General features: G+C 35.3%; 1 protein-coding gene across 2 annotated transcripts in view; it reads left to right on the top strand.

Annotated features, from left to right (window-relative positions):
• Positions 1-21,220, top strand: part of DPP10 (dipeptidyl peptidase like 10) — a 599,077-nt gene that overhangs the window by 109,063 nt on the left and 468,794 nt on the right. For both annotated transcript variants that reach the window (XM_059394419.1, XM_059394420.1), the window contains exon 2: positions 10,054-10,168. In XM_059394419.1, the coding sequence (XP_059250402.1) occupies positions 10,054-10,168 (115 nt within the window). The remainder of the gene's footprint in view (positions 1-10,053; positions 10,169-21,220) is intronic.

Below are 21,220 nucleotides of genomic sequence, written 5' to 3' on the forward strand. Positions count from 1 at the left end.
TGTGTGTGTGTGTGTGTGTGTGTGTGTGTGTGTGTGTGTGTGTGTGTGTTAAATCCTGTGGAAGACTAAAATGTGAAGTTAGGAGCCAAAATTACAATAACACTGTTTTTTATATTTGTCCTCATATTTACCATTATGGAAGAAGTTTGTGTCTTCATATGGGCTCAGGTTACTGCCTAGCATTTTGATTTCTACTTAGACTCTGTATGGCATTTGGGGTGGGACAAGTCTAATGACAATAACCTTCCTCACTTATGTTTGTCTGGAATGTTATAATGTCTTTCTCTCCTTTAAAAGATAGTTTTGCTTGACATAGAATTATTGATTTTTTTTTTTCTTTCAGCACTTTCAATATGTCAGCCCACCGTCTCTGGTCTACAAGGCTTCTGCTGACAAATCCTCTGATAATCTTAGTGTAGATACCTGTAAGCAATGAGTCACTTTTCTTTTCATTCTTTTAAGATTCTCTTTTTGGCATTGGCTTTTGGTAGTTTGATTACATGTGTTAAATGTGGGTCACTGTGTTTTTTCTGCTTGGAGTTCATTTGTGCTTCTTGTGTTTTGATCTTTCATCAAGTCTAAAAAGTTTCAGTCATTATTCAAATAAGCTTTCTGACCCTTTCTTTCTTCTCTTTCTGGGATTCCTATAATGTATATATTGATTCACTGGAAAGTGTCTGTTAAGTCCCTTAGTTTCTGTTCACTTTTCTTCATTCTTTTTTTCTTTTTGCCCTTCAAACTTAATAATTTCAAATGACCAGTCTTCACTGATATTTTTTCTGCTGACTGAGTCTCATGTTGAACCCCTCTATGGGGGTTTTTCAATTCAGTTATTTTTCAACCCAGAATTTCTGTTTCTTTTTTTAAAAATGCTTTCTGTAGTTTTATGGATATTCATATTTGGCTTATATTTCATTTTTCCGATTTCCTTTAGTTCTTTGAGTATATTTCATACAGTCATTTTAACATCTTGCTGTAGTAATTTCAAAAACTTTGTTACTTTACAGTGGATTTCAAGAGATTTATTTTGTTCATTTGAGGGGACTCTTTTCCCCTGATTCTTTCTATTCCTTGTGATCTTTTGCTGAAAATTGGGCATTTAAAAATATTGGCACCTCTCTCAGTCTTTGTAGACTGGCTCCATGCAGAAGATGGTAGGTAATTAGTGTAGTGAGAAGGCTCAAGATCGTCTCAGATCTTTATGCAACATTTGCTTTCCTTGGGTTTCTGTGTGCATTTTCTTCCCAACTCCCCTGTATATACAGATGTTTTAAAATGTATTACTTTCCACAGAAGTTTCACCCTACTTTCTCTGGAGGCCCTAGGTGTTCTACTTCGTTCCTCTGCCTATAATTTCTTGCTCTCATGTTCTGCATGTCTGTGGTTCTATGCATTTTTCATCTACTGTGGAAACTACCACTGCCTTCCAGGGCTTCCAACTTGAGATCCAGTCTGTGTAGCCATTCTCACTGACCTCCAAGCCAGGCAGGACAGAAATGAGTCCCTCAAGTAGCCCACAGACAGTCGAGAAGGTACAAACAAGCTCCATTCCTTTCCTTCCTTTAGAGGGAAAGAACTGGGATTGGGCTACTTCCTCTTGACCATGCTTCACTGTGTAGGGGGCAAGGGGAGGGTATAGCATTAAAGAGTGTCACAAAATTTCTTTTTTTGAATTGGCTTTTTCTTGATTGGGCTTTTGCTTGCTTGCTGCAGATCCTTCATTGGTTGTTAGCAGAGCTCCCGCAAACTATTTTAATCAGTCTGTAGTTGCTTACTTGGATACTTAATGTGGGAAGAATGAGAGCCTAGTGCTTCTTGGTCTGCCCTCTTGCTGATATCAAATCAGTTTTTTGTTTGTTTTTTAAGTGCTGTGTTTTTTTAGTTGTATTTTTGAACCCTAAACATGTTCAGAGTCAGAGATACTCATACAATCCCTAAATCATAATAGAAATTTAAAACAATCACTGCATAGTATGTATTATTTTCATAATATATTGATGATACCTGTCATCTTTGTTTTCTAATTTAATGATGATCTATCTAGGAGTGTGTCACCAACATTATAATTATTGAAGAAAGATAAATGTCAAAGTATAACTGAGATAATTACTTGTTCTTTTATAAACAAATAAGTGGTGAACAAATAAAACCAAATCAGGATTAAAAATAATAAAGCAAATAGCAATAAAAAACCTTTTTGCATATCTAACAAGCTTCCACAATTGTCTGTAGTTCACACTATCTGTGGCACTGACTCAAAACTGCTTCATGTACATTGACAGCACAAAACTATAACAGGCATAATTTTGAAAAACATAACTTGTGAGCATTTACCAAAAATATACACTTGACTTCTCTTAGAGTCCTTTAACTAGAGAAACATGATGAATGAGAAAATTGTGAATGGCCATGAATATAATGGGAAATTTTCATAAGCAGTAGGCATTATAAATAATAATTACAAAATAGATAGGAGAAACAATCGCTATGATTATATTTTTATTGATATGCTTAATATGTTCTAGGCGACTATGGCTGTATCTCCTAATATTGGACAATATTTCATAATATTTAATGATTGTTAAGCTCCTGCATCTACTTCACTAAAATTTTATTTGATAAATTGACATATATTTTTATTTAAATTGAGTTGACCCCCCTCTCTCTCTGCCTGCTGCTCTGCCTACTTGTGCTCTCTCTCTCTCTGTCAAATAAAAAAATAAAATCTTTAAATTGAGTTGAAAATTTCTTTATGTGCTATATTTTTTAGACATAGTATAGAGACAATGTAGAAACTAAATAAAACTTGGAATTTTTCCTTTTCTCAGTACATTTCAAAATGTTATAAATGGTATAGGAATTATTTGATTTTTGGAGGCAAAATCTGTGACCCTCTATTTTAAGGGAGATACTTAAAAATCACCACAATTTTTCTTATTGGGCTGGTCCATATTATAAATTTTGTCAATCATTTTTGCTAGAAAGAAAAAAAATGCATACTCTGTTTAATTTTCCCAAATACCTAAGTGGGTATTTTTATGTGCACTTCACTTAAAAAAAATCTCCTGTGATTCCTTTTTTTCATTCCAGAGATTTTGCATAGTTATATAATCTCAGCACATCATTTTTTACAACATGCTGATTGGATATTCAAAGCAATTTTTTAATATCATTAAGGGAATTAAAACTTATTTTCCATAGAAACATTTTATAGTTTCCTGCTTTATCCTTATTTATATAACCTTGTATTATATTGTTGGGTTAGCAAAATCTTCCTTAGAGTTTATGCTTATTGGGGACAGTTCTTACTTTAATTTGTATTCCTAGCTGCATCTAGTGTAATATCTTATCCTCTAAAATACTCCAGTATATTTTGTTAAATAGGATTGTTTAAAGATAATTGGCCAACTGTTGAGGTTTTTCAAGCCAAACTTATCTAAACCTCTCTTAGGAATGCTATAAAAACCATTTTTCACCAATTTTGAATCTTTCCAAGGTGTCTTTAAAACTCTTAACTCTAACATGCTATGTTTTTCTAATATCATGAAATAATATGGAACATTTGAGAGTATTTAAACCTTATGGTATTTTCTAATTATTCAATGTTAACGCCTGGATTGTTTCTGCTTATTTTTTTTTTAATTTTATTTATTTATTTGACAGAGAGGGATTGCAGGTAGGCAGAGAGAGGAGGAGGAAGCAGGCTCCCTGCGTAGCAGAGAGCCAGATGAAGGGCTCCATCTCAGGACCCTGGGATCATGACCTGAACTGAAGGCAGAGGCTTTAACCCACTGAGCCACCCAGGGGCCCCTCAACTATTCTTAGTTGAGAATGTGAAGACCATGGGTAAAGTAAAATTATTTAAATAAAAATAATTCAAACTTTTGAGCTTTTTAACAGAAAACGAACTGGTGGAATGTGTTATCCCTGTTTTGTTTTGTTTTTTGTGTTTTTTATTTTTAATTTAAGGCACTTATTTGAACTCATTTCAGAGAACATAAACTGTCTGTTTTGGTGAAGATTTTAGCACATATGATGGTTTTGAAGTAATAAAGTATACATGGGGAATAAAAGAAAAGTGAAATGTTGAGTTTTTAGATGGTTTGTATGGTTGTGTTGAGAACCAAACTAAGAATCAGTGTATTAAATACTAATACTCTAAGTCTGAAAATCTATGTTCACCTTTTCAAGTAGCAATAAAGGTATTTTAAAGAAACTTCCCTGTGGTTCTCTGAAAGTAGACATGTGGTCGAAGAAAATCTATTTTTATTACAACACACGCACACCTAATCTACTAATGTAATTTAACATTATGATTTTTCTCCTTGAATCTTCCTTTAATTGTTTTCACTTTTTGAGACTATTTCAATGTAGAGGGATCATATTTCTTCTCATGGTGAATATGGCAGTGAATACATTGCAGTTGTCTAAGGGGAAGTACAAGCGGCATGCTAGAAGTTAAGAAAGCCATCAAATTTTGATATTCTTTACTTTTTTTTTTTTTTTTTTCCAAACGGAATCAGTTTGGCCGTTTTCCTTTACTTAGCCAAATGAAATATCTAAATCTTGGGGTTATTTGCTTATGTCTTTTGCTTATGATTTCTAACACTTCTTTCTTTGCACTTGAGTGAATAAAAAATGCATTTGGATTTTGGCAAACTCCCTATGTAGTGGACAGCCTTGTCTTGTAGACTTAACTGTTCTCTGGAAAGTGAGAGTAGATAGGCAACAGAGGTAACACGAGTAGCTAGCCTCCAGCTAGGATCCAGCTCCCCTGCCGTACCAACATGTCTCTAGACCATGACAGCACTGAATATTATCTGGAATTGAACACAAGTCTTTCAGCTGATGCATCCACCCACCAGAGGACTGATTTACAAAAGCAGCTTTATATATGGATTATTACTTGTATTTATGAAGGTACCCTCAAGCCCATCCTGGGAATAAGATTTCCCAACATTGACTCTGTTCTGCCTTCAGAGCATCCAGATGACCTCACTGCAAACTACTTAGCATGTTTTCTCAGGTTGCTGCACAGCACCATACCTGTTTCATGGGCCTGGCATGGACACTTGATTAGTTTCAGGTAGTGGCTTATAGGAAGTCATTGAAAAACAAAGACAATTAGAACCGCTTCCCACAGCAACAGAAATTATCAGGTTTGTGGAAAAGGAAGTTGACTTGAAAATTGGCAATTGCATTTTGGAAAGCTAGCATCAGATAAATGAGCCTAAAATTAATTACAGTCAAATTGATCTTTAGCAAGAAGGTAGATTTTAAAAGTTGGCTATTAATGTGTATTTGATGAATGGCACTATATCTCTGTCCCCTTTTGGGTTTCCATTTATACTAGTTAATTAATTGGGCAATTATTTTCTGAGCACTTGTTAAAAGAACAAGAGATCATTAAGTGGTCTGCGTAATCTAAAGTTGTCTAAGATGTCCTTACTTTAAGCAGATAGTAACTTTGACAGGGATCTGATGGCTTTTTATCTATGGCTTTAAGCATTATCCTCACAACCACCACCACCACCATCATCATCATCATTCTCATAGCTGTTATTGTTACAGGATTTTGTGTCCCCTTAGTGCCCATGGTTCTTGGTCATGCTGCTTTGAAGAATGAAGAGGTAGACTAGATGAAGAGTGGTGGGCAGCAAAACGAAGTTTATTGAGCAGGAGTACAAGCTCCAGGAGAGGGAGGGGGACCCACATGGGTTTCCCCTGGAGTTTTGAAGTGTAGAGGTTTTTAATGAGCTCTTTTGGGGAAGTTATCTTAAGCAACCAGGGTGTGCTGAGTCCTGCCAGTCAGGGCTTTGGTGATGTATCTGTCTATCTATTAGGTTAATGTGCATGTGCTGATGGTCCTTTTTTTTGCTGACATCTAGGGGCTTAGGTCTTAAACTGCCCCTTGCCCATGATATTGTCCAATGTTTTTGTGATTAATTGTCTTAGTTTAGACATTTGCAGAAGTCATTTCTGTAAAGGCTGTAAAGTAGAATGTCAGTGTGGTCCTGTCTAAGCTGCAAAACAGGATGTCAGTGTTCTATTTTAGCTGTCCTGACTCCATATATTTTTGTTGTTGTTGTTGGGGACCCTGGCCCTGATTATTGTCCAGCTAACTTCTAATACTATAATTCATTCATTCATTTTAAAATTATCTGCAGTGTACCTAGTATGTGTAAAACTCTGTTCACAATGCTAGTGATGTAGCAGAGAACAAGATGAACTACATTAATGACACCATGAAGTTTCTATTCTGGAGAGCTGAGAAGGATAGAGTGACATGTAAACACATTAATGTATATTCTTAATTAGCTTGATATGTTATTATAGATACATGATTAAATATGACCTGTAATGTATCTAAAACAATAATGCTATGAAGAAAAAGGGCAGTGAGAGACTAGAAGGGATATAAAATGTTACTTCGAGAGGGTGGTCAGGAAGCAGCATTTGAGATGAGACTTGAATGTAGAGAGTGATCTACATTAAGTGTGTTGAGGAAGAACATTCCAAGCAGTTCATTTAATGTGAACTTTATTGTCCCAAAAAGTTTTGTTTGAATAATTGATTTTAAAACTTACAGTTAAAATAATTACTTTATTCCATTTGTTCTGGTAAAACAAGGAAACAAACAAAAAAATCTGAGGTTCAGAAAAAGACATCTTTGCAATCTCACAACTCTTAAGTAATTCAGCCTATTGGTACAATGTAATTTAGACATTCTTTTTTTTTTTTTCAGAAGGGAAATCATTTTTGGCTTGCATAATTAGAGAGCCATTAGAGCAGGATGTTGAATGATTGACAGTGCCTACAAGTGGAGGCATGCTGAAGGGATGGGTAGGGAAAAATTAGGAAGGAAGGTGATTTGAAGGTTGAAGCATCTGAGGCTTGGGTGCCAAATGGCAGTCAGAGCAGTTTAGGGTTGTGTTCTTTTTCAAAAGGGATCAAGCTTCATGAGGAAACTGGAGCTTGGCTATAGACCATTGTTATTGTAAATTCTCTCACTTGCATTTGATCCTGTAGGTAGTATAGAGACATTAAAGGACTTTGTGGGATACAGTGACATAAGGGAAACCATGCTTTAGAAATATTGCCATAGTAATAGAATATAAGGTAGATAGAAAGGGGGGAATTATACTACAAGCTCATTAAGTCTGCAGTTACCAAATGGATTTGTAGATGTCTCGGGTATTGACAAGTCATCTTAAAGGAGCCACACATTCTTATGTGCATCACTTTAGGAACAGAAATTTTTTTTTTACTCAAATATGTTTTATCATTTCAAAAATGATGTATCTTCCCAGTCCACCATGACTGAAAAATATAAATTTATTTGAGAACATTACAGAATTCAGGATAGCTTTTCTTTAATTTTGAATTTTGTCAAATAAAAGGTAATAAAGTACAACTGTTATTATGTCAGAATCCAAATTATTCCTTGATTCATTGATTTATTTATTGATTTATGCATTTATCCTTGACAAATTTGTTTTTAGAACAGCATATTAAAGGGGTTAAGGGCCAGAGTTTATGGACTGGCCCCAGAGATCTCCCAGTTATTTATAGTAAGTGGATTTTTAATCTCCCTAAATTCCATTTTTCTCATCTGCAACTCTTATCAAAATAATAGTAATCTCACCTGATTTTTTATGATGATCATGGGAGATTATGAATATAAAGTATTCAGTATCTTGCCAAACGCCTAGTAAGGTATCTAAGGTGTTCTTACTGTTAGATAACATTTGGTAGATATTGCATGGCTATTCAAAAACTGGAAAGTACACTCAAGTCATTTCTTTAGTAATTTGCCTTGTGTTCAAGTATATGGTACTTGCTGGATAACTAATTTGTGAAAGCACACCCTGAATGCCCTGTTAATCACTGAGAATGTAGAAATCCTGTCCTCTCTCTATATTCCCATCAAGCAGAATGTACAGAAGAACGTGTTGTTCAGTGTTCAGGTCAAAGGCTCTGGGACTGGCCAACCTGGAGTATCTCTTTTGTAATAGTGTCCATTTGGCAAGCCTTTATCTCCTTAGGGCTCTGGCCATGCAGGGAAGGAGAGGCAACAGATGGTTGTTAAGGTAATTTGCTCTGGTATCGAAACATAGAGCACGTAGATCCCAGCAATGGGTACTTGTCCAGTTGGCCACTCCTGGATTCCCTGTAAGTTTTCCCAGTAAACCTATGTCTCTGTCACTGTCTCTGGGTCTTGTCTTTGACCTTATCGGACCATCCCTCATCGTAGGTTTAGAATCTTCTAAGGTAAGCCTGCATATCAAGTGACAAGGAATCAAGATCAGAATCCGTAGATTTAAAATTATAATTTACTCTCAATTCTTTTATTGGAATGAGATGTCAGTTATACATTTGACCCATGAGCAATGTGAGGGTTGGGGCACCAACCCCAGCACAGTCACAAGCCCATGTGTAACTTTTAATTCCCCAAAACATAACTTCTTACAGCCTACTGTTGACCAAAAGCCTTACCAATAACAATAAAGAAGTAAAGAGTTAACTGATACGTATTTTGTTATGTGTATTATATAGTATATTCTTACAATACAGTGAGTTTGAGAAAAAATGTTATTGAGAAAATCATAAGGAAGAGAAAATACATTTATAGTAATAAGCTATAAATATTTGTATACTATATGAGTGGACTTGTGCAGGTCAAGTATGAACGGAGAGTCTAGCCAAAATGCAGTAAAATTAGAGGTGTTGGATAACGAGCATTAATAAGTGTGGAGAAGAGGTGTGAAGGCAGTTGTGTTAAAAGAGTAGAATTGGCCTCTGCTGGATTTGGTCCATCAGACTGAAAGACAAAGCAGTTGATCACAGAAGGGGAAGCAAAAGAACAAAATACCTTCCACGCACGTTCTCTTGCATTTATTTGGGGTCTACTTCTTCATGTCCAAAGTGTTTTTTGCAGAATTGAATGTCAACATCACTATATGAAAATTGCTCATGGTTTTAATCTGCGAGTCCCAGGAATCCATTTATAATTTATGACGTGTTTGCTATTCTATTTGTCTTTGTTTAAAGTAGGGCTGCTCTTGCTGAGTGATCTGTACACGCGTAGTGAGTTGGATAACTTTATGTTCTGTTTCTTTGTCTTCAAATCACTTAGCTAGTTTTGAGTAAAAAAGGCTTTGTTGGGAAGGAGGAAAGAAGCGGGGAGATGGGGGTAGGAAGAAAGAAATGAGAGATTCAGTGCAAAGAAAATCTGGCATTTGTTTTAATTCAGTGTGGTGTTTGCTTTGCTTTGGTGAATCGTGCTCACACGTTTCTAGTCAACAGGGCAGAACACAGATCATCTGAAAAATGAAAATCTTTATGTATTGTGAGAGATGTTCAAGTTTATCCTCCCTCATCAATCAATCTTATCTCCAGTATTAGGCATGCTGCCTAGGGAGAGGATGCTACCAACCGTTGATAGAGAAGCACTCATTTAATTTAGTTACTACATCCTGTTGATTTTTATGAGTGGTGGGGGAGCTGTTTGAAAAGGACCTGTTGTGTTGACAGATGTACCCTGCTCTGCAGCTGGGGCAGTTTGAATGATTTTCCCATCTCAAATCTTTTTCCCCACTATCCACTTAAAAAAGTAGTCCATGAGAAAAACTAGAAAACTAGTTCCCCAATTGGGAAATAATGGTATCTAAATCTTTATCATAGGTCCCATTGTAGTAAGAAAAAATGTAAGTAGGTGCACTTTATTTCCATAATATGTTGCAGAGTATTTTGGCTATTGTCCTATGCACTATTTATTTATTTATTGTCAATGCACTTTAATGCTGTCTACATTTTGGACAGCAGGCATAATGCTCTGTTGGTTTATCTCTCAGAGAAATAAGATTACCCCCCAAAAGATAGCCATTTATAATATATGCACCTTTGAATAATTAAGTGAACTACTGAAAAAGAAAAGGATCCTAATTAGCTTTCAAACTGTGATTGTGCCATGCACTGAATCATTCCTTTATGAATACATTTCTTTCGGAGCATGTATAATTATGAACCTTTTTATTTTTTCTATCTCGGTAGGAACTGGGAAGTAACAGCCCTCCACAGAGAAACTGGAAGGGAATTGCTATTGCCCTGCTGGTGATTTTAGTTGTATGCTCACTCATCACTATGTCAGTCATCCTCTTAACCCCAGGTAATTTGTCTTTATTCCTCTCTTATGATGGTATTGTGGATGATAATTTCACATTCAAATGCCTTAAGAGGGTAGCCATATGTGGTATCTTAAGACACATTAGCATTGGTTGGAATTTAAAAAAATGCATAACCAGACATTTTGCAAATGGCACAGTAATTTTGTGGTTCAAATATCATGTGAGATATTTTGGGGGAAGCTGAAATGTTAAATCTATACATCGACAATGCCAAGGAGATCTTCAGTCTCCATTGCTACTTAGAGACTTACTATGTTAGTTAATAAATGCAGGGGACATTTGACTTTCATTGTATGTTGACAATGAGGGAGTGGAGACTGGAAGTCCCCATATGGAGGTGGTAGCTCAGCTGTGATGAGGGCGGTAGGGGACGGTGGTAGGGAAGGATTTGAGAGACGTGAGGGTTTGATCAAAAGAGAATGCCGTCAGCCGCTAAATGCTTCCTTCTTCTGTTCCTTTCTTTCCTTGTAGTTTTTATATTCCCAGTTTCCCCTTGTCTAAAGAACATTGCCAAATTGCCCTTGCAATGATCTTTAAATTGTGTCCTTTACATTAAAGAGTTGAACACTAATATATAAATTAGCAGTAGGCTTAATTCTTCTTTGGGGATTATTTCAGTACCCAGAAGTTTTACTGCTCTTGAGTAGGTGCTAATATTGGAAGACAGAGAAAAGCTGCTGGCTTTTAAATCTCCCCAAAATGTCTTCCAATAGCAAATGCACTTGGCATGCTGCTACACCCATCCACCTAGCTTCCTCAAAGACTGGACACCCATAGATTTCTCAGGATTGTAAAAACTAGTCATTTCTGGGATAAGATTAAGCTCATCCCCAGATCAACTGATATAATTAAGTTACAGCCTGTTGTTGAATAATACGTATTTACACTTCAGTTCTTGCTCCTCTTTTGTTATTTATGAGCCCTTAAACACATTGAATTTATTTCCTCATGTACAAAATGGGATTAACAATAATAGTTCTCTTTCAGAGTTATTTAGTCAACTAATTACAGTGACTAATTACATAAATGACAGTATCAGTTGCTCCAATATGGTATTTTATGAAATCTACCATCTTTGTAAAAATATGGGCTTTGTATAAATTGCCAAAAATCACTTGTAATTATGATTTCACATATGAAGAGATTGAAAAAGGAATTAAAGAAATCAGGAGGGAGGAAAGGGAGAGGAAGAGAAAGGAAGGAAGAAAAGAAAAAAAGGAAAAAAGGTGAGAGAAAGAAAGAGAGGAAGGACAAATGAAAAGGAAGAAATGGAAGAAAAACGAGAGAGAGAGAGAGAGAGAGAAATCTTCCCTGATGAGAGCTGACTTATCCAGCATTCTCTTCAGGAACGCTGTCTTAACTGCCTCACACGTACGTCTGCAATACAGTGTGATTGACCAACGTGATGGCTCTCAGTTGTTGCTGAATGCCAAGAATCTTTGTTTAAAGGAGGATAAGCTTATGTTCAGCATAGTGTTCTGCTTAAATTATTTTAATGTAATTATTAGAAAAATGAATGACTTGGATATATTACCTTCTATTGGGGACTATTAACCAGATGGAGAAATTGGTGCCCTGATGGCCTGTGTGTTTCTCTTAAACTTTCTTCCATCTGATTATAGCAGCTTTTCCCACTGATTCATTTTCTCAGAATTTCTTATTACTGAGGCCATTGTGATACTTCGGGGTCCTTTGAGTATCTGGTATAAGCAAGACTTTATAAAGTTGCCCACTGACTAAACTTCTAGCCAGCTGTTTCCATGTTGTTCAATGTAAAAACAGAGTATGGTTGGAATAAATTTGTCATGTACTTATTCGTTTTTTAAAGCAAATACTTTGAGCGAGACACACCTTGGTTTGAGTTCCGGTTCTGTAATTTCCTGGTTTTGTGAAATTGGCCAATTATTTAACCTTGTTCAGTATTTTACTCATCTGTATTATTGGTGAAATATATTATGCCAAATTTATAGTGCTATTATGAAGGACAAATGACATACAATAATTCAAGTGTTTAGTAGAGTGTCTAGCACTGCTGTTGCTATTCCTCTTATGATTGCTTTCTTCAGTACTTACTGACCACCAGACACAATGCCCAACACTGTGTGCCATGAGGGAAGTTTCTAAGAAAAAACAAGGTCTCTCTGGAATATAGATCTTCTGGAATTTCAATTTTTAAATTATGGCAGGGGAGAGGGACTAAACATTCAATCTGGAGTAGCCTTTCAATAGTCTGTTTGTTTATTCATTTATTCATTCATCAGTAAATAATTATGGAGTTCTTACTACATTCTCGGTGCTGTGGGTAGTTGGTCTTGCTTTCTCCTGTTTTATATCCATCACCTCAAATCCTTTCCCCTAATGACACAAACACTCAAGACTTAATTTCATGTGAGATTAGTCATATGAATGGAAGTAGCAGTTATTTTTAGATTTGTAGCTTATTAAGTACACTTAACATACCACATGTTCAAAGGTCTATGGTTTTTATTGTTATTTTTGTCAAGAATATTATGATATGAAAAATAAGTCAGTATGCTGGAGTGGAAAAGGTATTGCTATCGGGAACAGTTGAACTGCGTTACGCAATTTTTATTTGTACACTGAATGCTACCAAGGACTTGGGAAATTATAGAAATTAATGAAGTAGATAAGGGTAATGAGGGTGGTTAGGAATTTATTTGAGTCATGAGCAAGCAAATACCAGTCTAGTCACAGTACCTTCATGGTGGGCTCAAACTGAATGGTGTAGTGAAGTACAGGGTGGGGAGACCATGGCCTAAGACGTGAGTCAGAAGCCTGGAAGCAGTCTTAGAACCTAGGTAGTCTTGTCTTCTTCACGAGAGATGGAAAAACCCGAGATTGTTTAATCTAGAATGTGCATCAAGACCATTAGTGTAGACTTTTGATTAAGCATGTGTATGTGCCGGTGCATGTCTGTGGTCAGACTCTAGTACTCTAATTACACCATCTCTTCCTCTTCCAACTCTGGTTTAAGACCCCTCAGCTGTGCTAGAATAGACCCACAAAAGAAAACCTCCAACTAGAAAGATAATGTACAGTACCTCCTTCTGTTGTTGCTTTGCCCACCAGTAGCCTCTAAGGTCAACTTCCTAGGTAAAACTACTCAGGCAGATGGAAAATTTTAACCAGGAAGGGGTTCACAATTCATGTCATAAGGAGAAACTTCTGATCCAAAAATTATTTAGCAGAATACTAGACCTTTTTTTAAAAAAGTTTATATTTATTTATTTCTTTGAGAGAGAGAGAGAGAGAGAACGTAACAGGGGAAGAGCAGAGGGAGAGAGACAAGCAGGCTCCTGCTGACTGAAGTCCTATGTGGGGCTCCATTTTATGACCTAAAACCAAACCAAGAGTACGATGCTTAGTTGACTGAGCCACTCAGGTGCCTCTCCATATGCTTTCTATAGCTTTATAATAACCTTGGGAAAATTACTTACCTCATTTGACATCAAGCTTTTGGTTGAAGAAGGGCATCTTTGATTTAGCAGATTATGAAGTGATCTTTTGAAGTATCTTATGGTTCAAATATCTGTGATCTAATATAATAACAACAGCAATAATTATGGCTTCTTTGGTAGCAAATGTAGCAGCAGATTAAATCTGGTGAGCTCTCATCTACTCTGAAAATATATATATTTTTTTTCTTTTCAGCATAACAGAATTCATTGTTTAGGCACCACACCCAGTGCTCCATGCAACCCGTGCCTTCCACAATACCCACCACCTGGCTCCCCCAACCTCCCACCCCCCGCCCTTCAAAACCCTCAGATTGTTTTTCAGAGTCCATAGTCTCTCATGGTTCATCTTCCCTCCAGTTTCCCCCAACTCACTTCTCTTCGTTGGTGCAGACACTTTGGAGAACAGTATGGAGATTCCTTAAGAAATTAAAAATAGAGATTCCCTATGACCCTGAAATTTACTGGGAGATTTACTGAAATTTACAGTACCCTGAAAATACTGGGTATTTACCCCAAAGATACAGATACAATGAAAAGAAGGGCCATCTGTATCCCAATGTTTAATGTTTTTTTTTTAAGAGGGTGGGGGAAAGAAAGCAAATAAAGAGTTATGTAGTCTGTTTTGCTCAAAATAGTATCACATTTTGGAGGTAAGTGCTAGGCAATGCAAGCTTATAACCAGAGAAACACATGTTCATTGTAATTTTGGTTTGATTGCAAATTTTATTACAGAAGTAATTTGACACAGGTGTCTTAATTTCCAAGATTGTCAGCAACTTCCCTGCCTGGTGAAGAGAAGTCCTAATTATTTTTGAAGAGTGGGTTAACCATTCAAGTATTTCTTTAATAAGTAACTATTTTTGAAAGGAAGAAATTATTCATTTTTTTATTAAAGGAAAGACTTATTTAGATGCATCGATCAAGCCAACATATTTTTTTTTTCTATCATTGGTACTGAATCAGTTTAAAGAGAAAAGAGCACCCACACTTATTTTCAGAATGTGTAACTCGAAGATTCGTATTTATACTCTACAAATAGATGAATGTACATCGAAGCCTAAGTTATGGAGACTGGTCTTTCGTAGCCATGAAGTCTCCCTGTGCAGTCTCCTATATCCATGGGGTATATAGAATGAGAATGATCATGGTCTGAAAACTTTTCATGCATAATGTACTTACACATTTTGACCTGTTTTGAGAGAAGAGACATGTATTTCATGAAACCAAATGTATTTAGAGGAGAATATTCTTTAAGCTTTGTTGCTGTATTGAGACAGACAGCGATGTGGACTGTGTGTAGTACACCGATTTTCAGTAACAGTGGCCTGCTGCCCTTTGATTGGTGTCTCTAATCAGTCAGTGTCAAAACAGGGTCATTAGATTAATTTGTTACTATGGCTGACTAAAGACAAAATTGTAAGGCATTAAAATTGTGTCTTCATCATTAGCCCTAGCTCCTCAGACGATTTCCTATTCCTTTAGTACCCTCTTGAGGTAAGCCTCCTGAGTTGGTCTTTGCAGGTCTGTCAGAGCATAAAAGAAAAAAAGCATCCATATATAAGTCATCCACATGCATGTAGAAGTCACCAGGGCTCCGCTTGATCTAAGTTAAACAAGAACTTAATAGGGATCATTTTATTTCACTGTATGCATACCTTTATTTTCACTTCTAGAAGTGTGTCTATAAGCGTAAATTTTACACTAATTTTAGATGCCATGTTGGGAAAGAATTTACAGATGTTAAGATTGCCACTGTGGTGCTAATGGTTAGGTAAATCTTTATGTCAGGTAAGGATTTTGATCTATGAAGTTGTGCTCAAATCATTCCCTGGGAGCCAAAATTTAGAACCGAGGAAGCTGAGGGAACCAGAGAAATTTAGGCAGCTCTGTCCAGAGAAATAAAACAAAAACTAGAAGCTAAAACTTAAGGATGTGTATTTGTCTTTGAAGAAATGACAACTTATATTTTTCAAAGAGAGTGTATAATCCTGTCATTTATTCCTTATAATATACAAACTTGAAGATAAGTGCAGTTTTCTAGGTAATACAGCTAAGGTCTGAAGCTTTTGGATAACTTAGGTGCCTAGTTTGTGGAGAAAAGATTGCAGAGTGAGTGATTACAATGACCTTCATTCAGACTGACGTGAGTTCATGTCCTAGCCTTGATAGGTGCTTGAAAATAAGATTTTGAGGAAAAGGATTCTTTCTTCCTGTTCTTACATACCAGGTTTTTTAATAAGGGATGATTTGATCCTTTGAAACGAGGCTTTTAAAAGATTAATCTGTTCCTATTTATTTAAAAAAAAGAATTTTCTAGAAAGCATTTGATAAGTATTTTGTTGGAATGGTGACAGCTGATTAGTTATTGTTATGCAAAAACTCAAAATGAATTTATTCTCCTTACTATTATGTTCTACTAAAACAATTGCTTCTGGTTATAGTTAGTTAAAATGTCATGTTATATTATGTTGCAAGCAATCTCTTGGCAGCTGCAATTTAAAAGGTGTCATTTAAGCATCTGACCTGTGTTTTAAAATGTCAAAGTGACAATTAAACCATCCCATAATGCTTTTATGAGAGGGAAATAATGTTTTACAGATTTTAAGATTTGCATTACTCACTTGTAAACATAAACATCAACTAAGATGCAAATTGTTTTTTTTATTTTGTTGAATTAAAAAAAAAAAAGATATGTTGTATTGATAGGCATAAGCTAAATTGTCTCTGCTTGTTTTTTCCAAGAACAGCACAGATGAGCCCATTTGAATATAGTATTACCCAGGCATCAACGGGCTGCCAAAGAGAAAACAATGACAGATTCTAACAGTTTCCCCCTGGATAACATGGGTTATTGTTGCTTTCCTAGATTTATCTCTCATGCTGAATGAAAAATAATTTTCTCTGATATGTATAAAGTTAAGAGCAGTTATATTTTTTTGTCTTTGTTTTCCAGTTACATTTACATTTAAGTCAAATTTGATTTTTTTTACTTATTCTCATTTTTTGTATTATCTAATGAGATAAATAATGGATTTAGCTTACATTATGATATGTTCAATTTAATAGGTCAAAAGAGAATCTTTTAATAAGCAACATTTATTAGCTCCTTGTTACAAGCCAGATATTATGCTAAGTGCTTTGTATGCACTATTTTATTTATCCTTACACCACTAATGTGAAATAGATACTATTAATTTATGCATAATCTACATTGTTCGGTTGAGTCTTACAAGTTAAAGTAAATTGTCTGTCACAGAACCAGAACATGGAAAAGCCAGAGCTTTTTGACTCTAGCGGGTATCTTAAGCTTTGAAATACAGGACAAGATATATTATTGCACCCATGGAAAGTATAGGCAAGAAACATGTTAGAAAAAAAAAATGTGCTCTGCTTCATTCTCACCCTGATTTCTTAATAAATGAGTTGATTCTGTATCTTCTTTAAATGGAATGTGTAACAAGGAAGGAATAAATTGGGGTACATAATGGGAAAATGGGAAGGGAATGGCAGAAGTGGGGAATTGAAAATCATGCATGTCAGTTCTGTATGCATTTTTATTTCAGCTATTATGTTTGTTTGGTTGGTTTTTGTTTTTGTTTTGGTTTGTTTTTTTGGAACCTCAAACACCTGTGATAAAATATAAAGCCATACTTTTTTTTCTAAACCACACTGTACTAAAATTATTTATATGTCACAGCTTTAAATATTTTGTCATATTTTTTCATTGAAATACAAATTTTAGGAATATGATAGCCTGCCCTCTAAAAAAATGGGAGGAACAAGACAGCCTGATCCTTGAGAAGCAAAGTTTCCTTAAAAGAGGGTGTTGCCTTCAACTCCCTGTCCTCCTGGAGGAAGAAAGCAAAAGCTTTTAGCATACATTTGCCCCCTGTGTTTGTGGAGGGGGGGACATTTTAAGAAGCAGTGATTTGCCGAGGGATTTATGGTCCAGCTCCTTGTCTTTGAACTGTAAGTTAAACTATCCCATTCCGGAGTTCATTCATTAGGTGTAAGAGAAAACTCTATCTGTAGAAACTAATAAAACAGACAGACAAATAAAAATCTTAATTAAATGGTCCTTTAAAATATCCCACTTAGTGGGGCACCTGGGTGGCTCAGTGGGTTAAGCCTCTGCCTTCGGCTCAGGTCATGATCTCAAGATCCTGGGATTGAGCCCAGATCGGGCTCTCTGCTCAGCGGGGAGTCTGCTTCCTCCTCTCTCTGCTTGCCTCTCTGCCTATTTATAATCTCTCTTTCCATCAAATAAATAAATAAAATATTAAAAAAATAAAATATCCCACTTTCTGCCATTGTTCTGGTGAATGAAATTTTAGCTGGAACAATTTAATGAATGTTCATTGCTTTGACTTGTTTTCTACAATATTTGTCTTGGTCTAAGATTATTCTACTGAGTGTAGGGCCCAATTGAATAAACTCTAGAAAAACTGGAATACTGAAATAAGACTTGGGAAACATCTTTACTTATAGGGGAAGACTGTTCCTTAAATCTATGCATAGGGCATAGAAGATCTGTGATCCTAGACTCACAGCTCACTTTGTTTCTCCCGAGGCATCATTTGAAATTACATAACAGGGGACTAGACTAGTAAATTCACTTTTTTATATTGATCATAATTCAGTATTTAGGAGTTCTGGTTACTTCAATTACCTTATCTTTCCCAATCACATTCATTATCTTTATTGAGAATAGTTTTAATTTTATTAAAGAGCTGTTCATATGGTGCATGGCTGACCCAGTGGGTAGAGCATGCAACTCTTGACCTCAGGGTCATGAGTTCAAGCTCCGCATTGGTTATAGAGCCTACTAAAAAAAATGAAATTATCAATTTTAAAGTGAGTGATCCACTGGCATTTAGTATATTCACACTTTGTGCAACCACTACCTCTGTCCAACTGCAAAGTATTTGTATCACCCCAAAAGGAAACCTTATACCCAGTGAGCAGTTACTGCCCATTTTCCTCTAGCAATCACCAATTTTCTCTTGGTCTTTTTAAATTTACCTGTGTAATATTTCATGTGAAGTGTGACCAAACAATATGTGATGTTTTATTCCTGACTTCTTTGACTTAACATAACAATGTAAGCATTCTTCCATATTTCAGATATTAGTATTTCATTCCTTTTTATTGGTGACTAGTATCCCATTGTATGTATGTGCCTCAACTTGTTTATCCTTGTATTCACTGATGGAAATTTGGGTTGTTTTTACATTTTGGCTATTGGGTATAGTGCTGCTATCAACATGTGCATACATGTAGTTTTTGAGTCCTATTATTTTTTTCATGGTTACGGGTGTATAACTAGGAATGGAATTATAGGATCATATGGTAATTCTCTGTGTGAAGAATTCTCTGTGTGAAGAGATGTGAAGTGGTATCTCATTTGGCTTTAATTCACATTTCCATACTGGTTAGTGATGTTGAGCCTCTTTTCATGTGCTTATTGGCCATTTGTATATCCTGTGAAGAAATGTCTATTTAAATCCTTTGCTGCTGTTTTAATTGGACTTTTGGTTTAATTGTTGCCTTGTACAAGTTCTGTATTCTGGATATAATCTCTTGCCAGATATATAATTTGCACATATTTTCTACTATTCTATAGGTTTTCCCTTTTTTGATAGTGTCCTTTGATACACAAAGTTCTCAATTTTGATGGAGTTCATTTATTTTGTTGTTGTTGCTCGTGCTTTTAGTATCATGTGTATGAATCCATTGCTAACTCCGAGTCATAGGGATATACCAGTATATTTTTTTAAAGAGATTTATGGTTTTACCTTATCTTTTTGGATCATTGATTGATTTTGAGATAATTTTGGTATATGGTGTGAGGTAGGGAATCCACCTTCAGATTTTACATAACATACATTTCTCTTAGCACCTTTGTTGAAGAGACTATTCTATCCCCATTATATGGTATTTCACCTTTGTTGATTATCACTGATCACAGATAATCTGGATTTATTTAAGGATGTGCATTTTTAATATATGGCTCTATGAATCTGTCCTTGTGCCAGCATCACACTGTATTGGTTACTATAGCTTTGTAGTAAGTTTTGAAATGAGAAAGTATGAATGGTACAAATTTTTTAAAATTGTTTTGCTATTCAGAGTCCCTTGCAATTCATATTAATTCAAAAATTGGCTTTTCCATTTTTGCAAAAATAGGCAGTTGTGGTTTTGATAGCAATTGTGTTGAATATGTGGATCACTTTGGTTAATATTATCATCTTAGAAATATTAGTCTTTCAAGTGACAAACATTTATTTATGTCTTTAATTTCTTTCAGTAATATTTCGTGATTTTAAATGTACAAGTCTTTCATTCTTCAGTGAAATTTACTCCTAAGTATTTTATTCTTTTGGATGTTACAAAAAATAGAATTGATTTTTTAATATCTTTTTTTTTTTGATTACTCAATGCTGGTGTATACAAATACAACTATTTGTAGAATATTGACTGGGTACCCTTTAACTGTATGGAATCCACTGATTAGTTCTCTGGGGCTATTAAGGATTTTTTGGTCTTTTAGTGTATATAATTTATTTCTTCCTTCTAAATTCACTTCCTTTTATTTCTTTATCTTGCTTAATTATTCTGGCTAGATTCTAGTACAGTGTTGAATAGCAGTGGTGAAAATGAACATCTTTTTCTCATTTCTGATCATAGGGGTAAAGCTTTCAGTCTTTCATCATTGACTATTGTCTTAGCTTTGGGTTTTTCATAAACGATCTATTGGTGAGTTTGAGGAAGTTTCCTTCTATTCCTGATTTAAAAAAAATTTTTTTTTTATGAGCAGAGAGTGATGGATTTTGTCAACGCATTTTATCATTAATTGATATGATTAAGTGATTCTCTTTCTTTGTTTCCCCCTAATAATGTGTTGTTACTTTGGTTGATCTTCTTTAGTTGAGCTCCCCTTACATTCCTAGGGTAAATCCTTTTCCTTAATGATGCATAATCCTTTTGATATGCTGAAAAATTTGATTTGTTAATTTAAAAACTTCTGCCATTCTCTGCTAGTATTGTATTGAGGAGCTTTGCATCTATATTCATAAGGAATATTAATAAATTATCTTTTCTTACATTTGTTTAGATTTGCATCAGGATGATTCTAACTTTATAGAATGAATCAATAAGTATTCCCTCCTTTTCTGGTTTTTGGAAGAGTTTGAGAACATTGGTGTTAATTTTTTAAGTGTTTTGTAGAATTCACAAGTAAAGCCATTTAATCCTGATAATTCTTTATTGGAATGTTTTTCATTTCTGATTCAATTTCTTTTTTTTTTTTTAATTTACTTGTTACAAATCTATACAGAGCTTCACAACCCTGAGTTAGTGACTTGAGACAAAATCAAGAGTTGGAAGCTTAACTCACAGAGCCACCCAGGTGCCCTTACAACTTTCTTTGAATTGATGCTAACTCAACCTCAATAGCCTACATAAACTCTACTTCTATATAGCTTTGCTATTTGTTTTGTTGCAAATTATATCTTCTATACATTGTGTACCCTTTAACACAGATTTAAAATTATT

The sequence above is a fragment of the Mustela nigripes genome, chromosome 3, assembly GCF_022355385.1.
Source record: "Mustela nigripes isolate SB6536 chromosome 3, MUSNIG.SB6536, whole genome shotgun sequence".
Lineage (NCBI taxonomy): Eukaryota > Metazoa > Chordata > Mammalia > Carnivora > Mustelidae > Mustela > Mustela nigripes.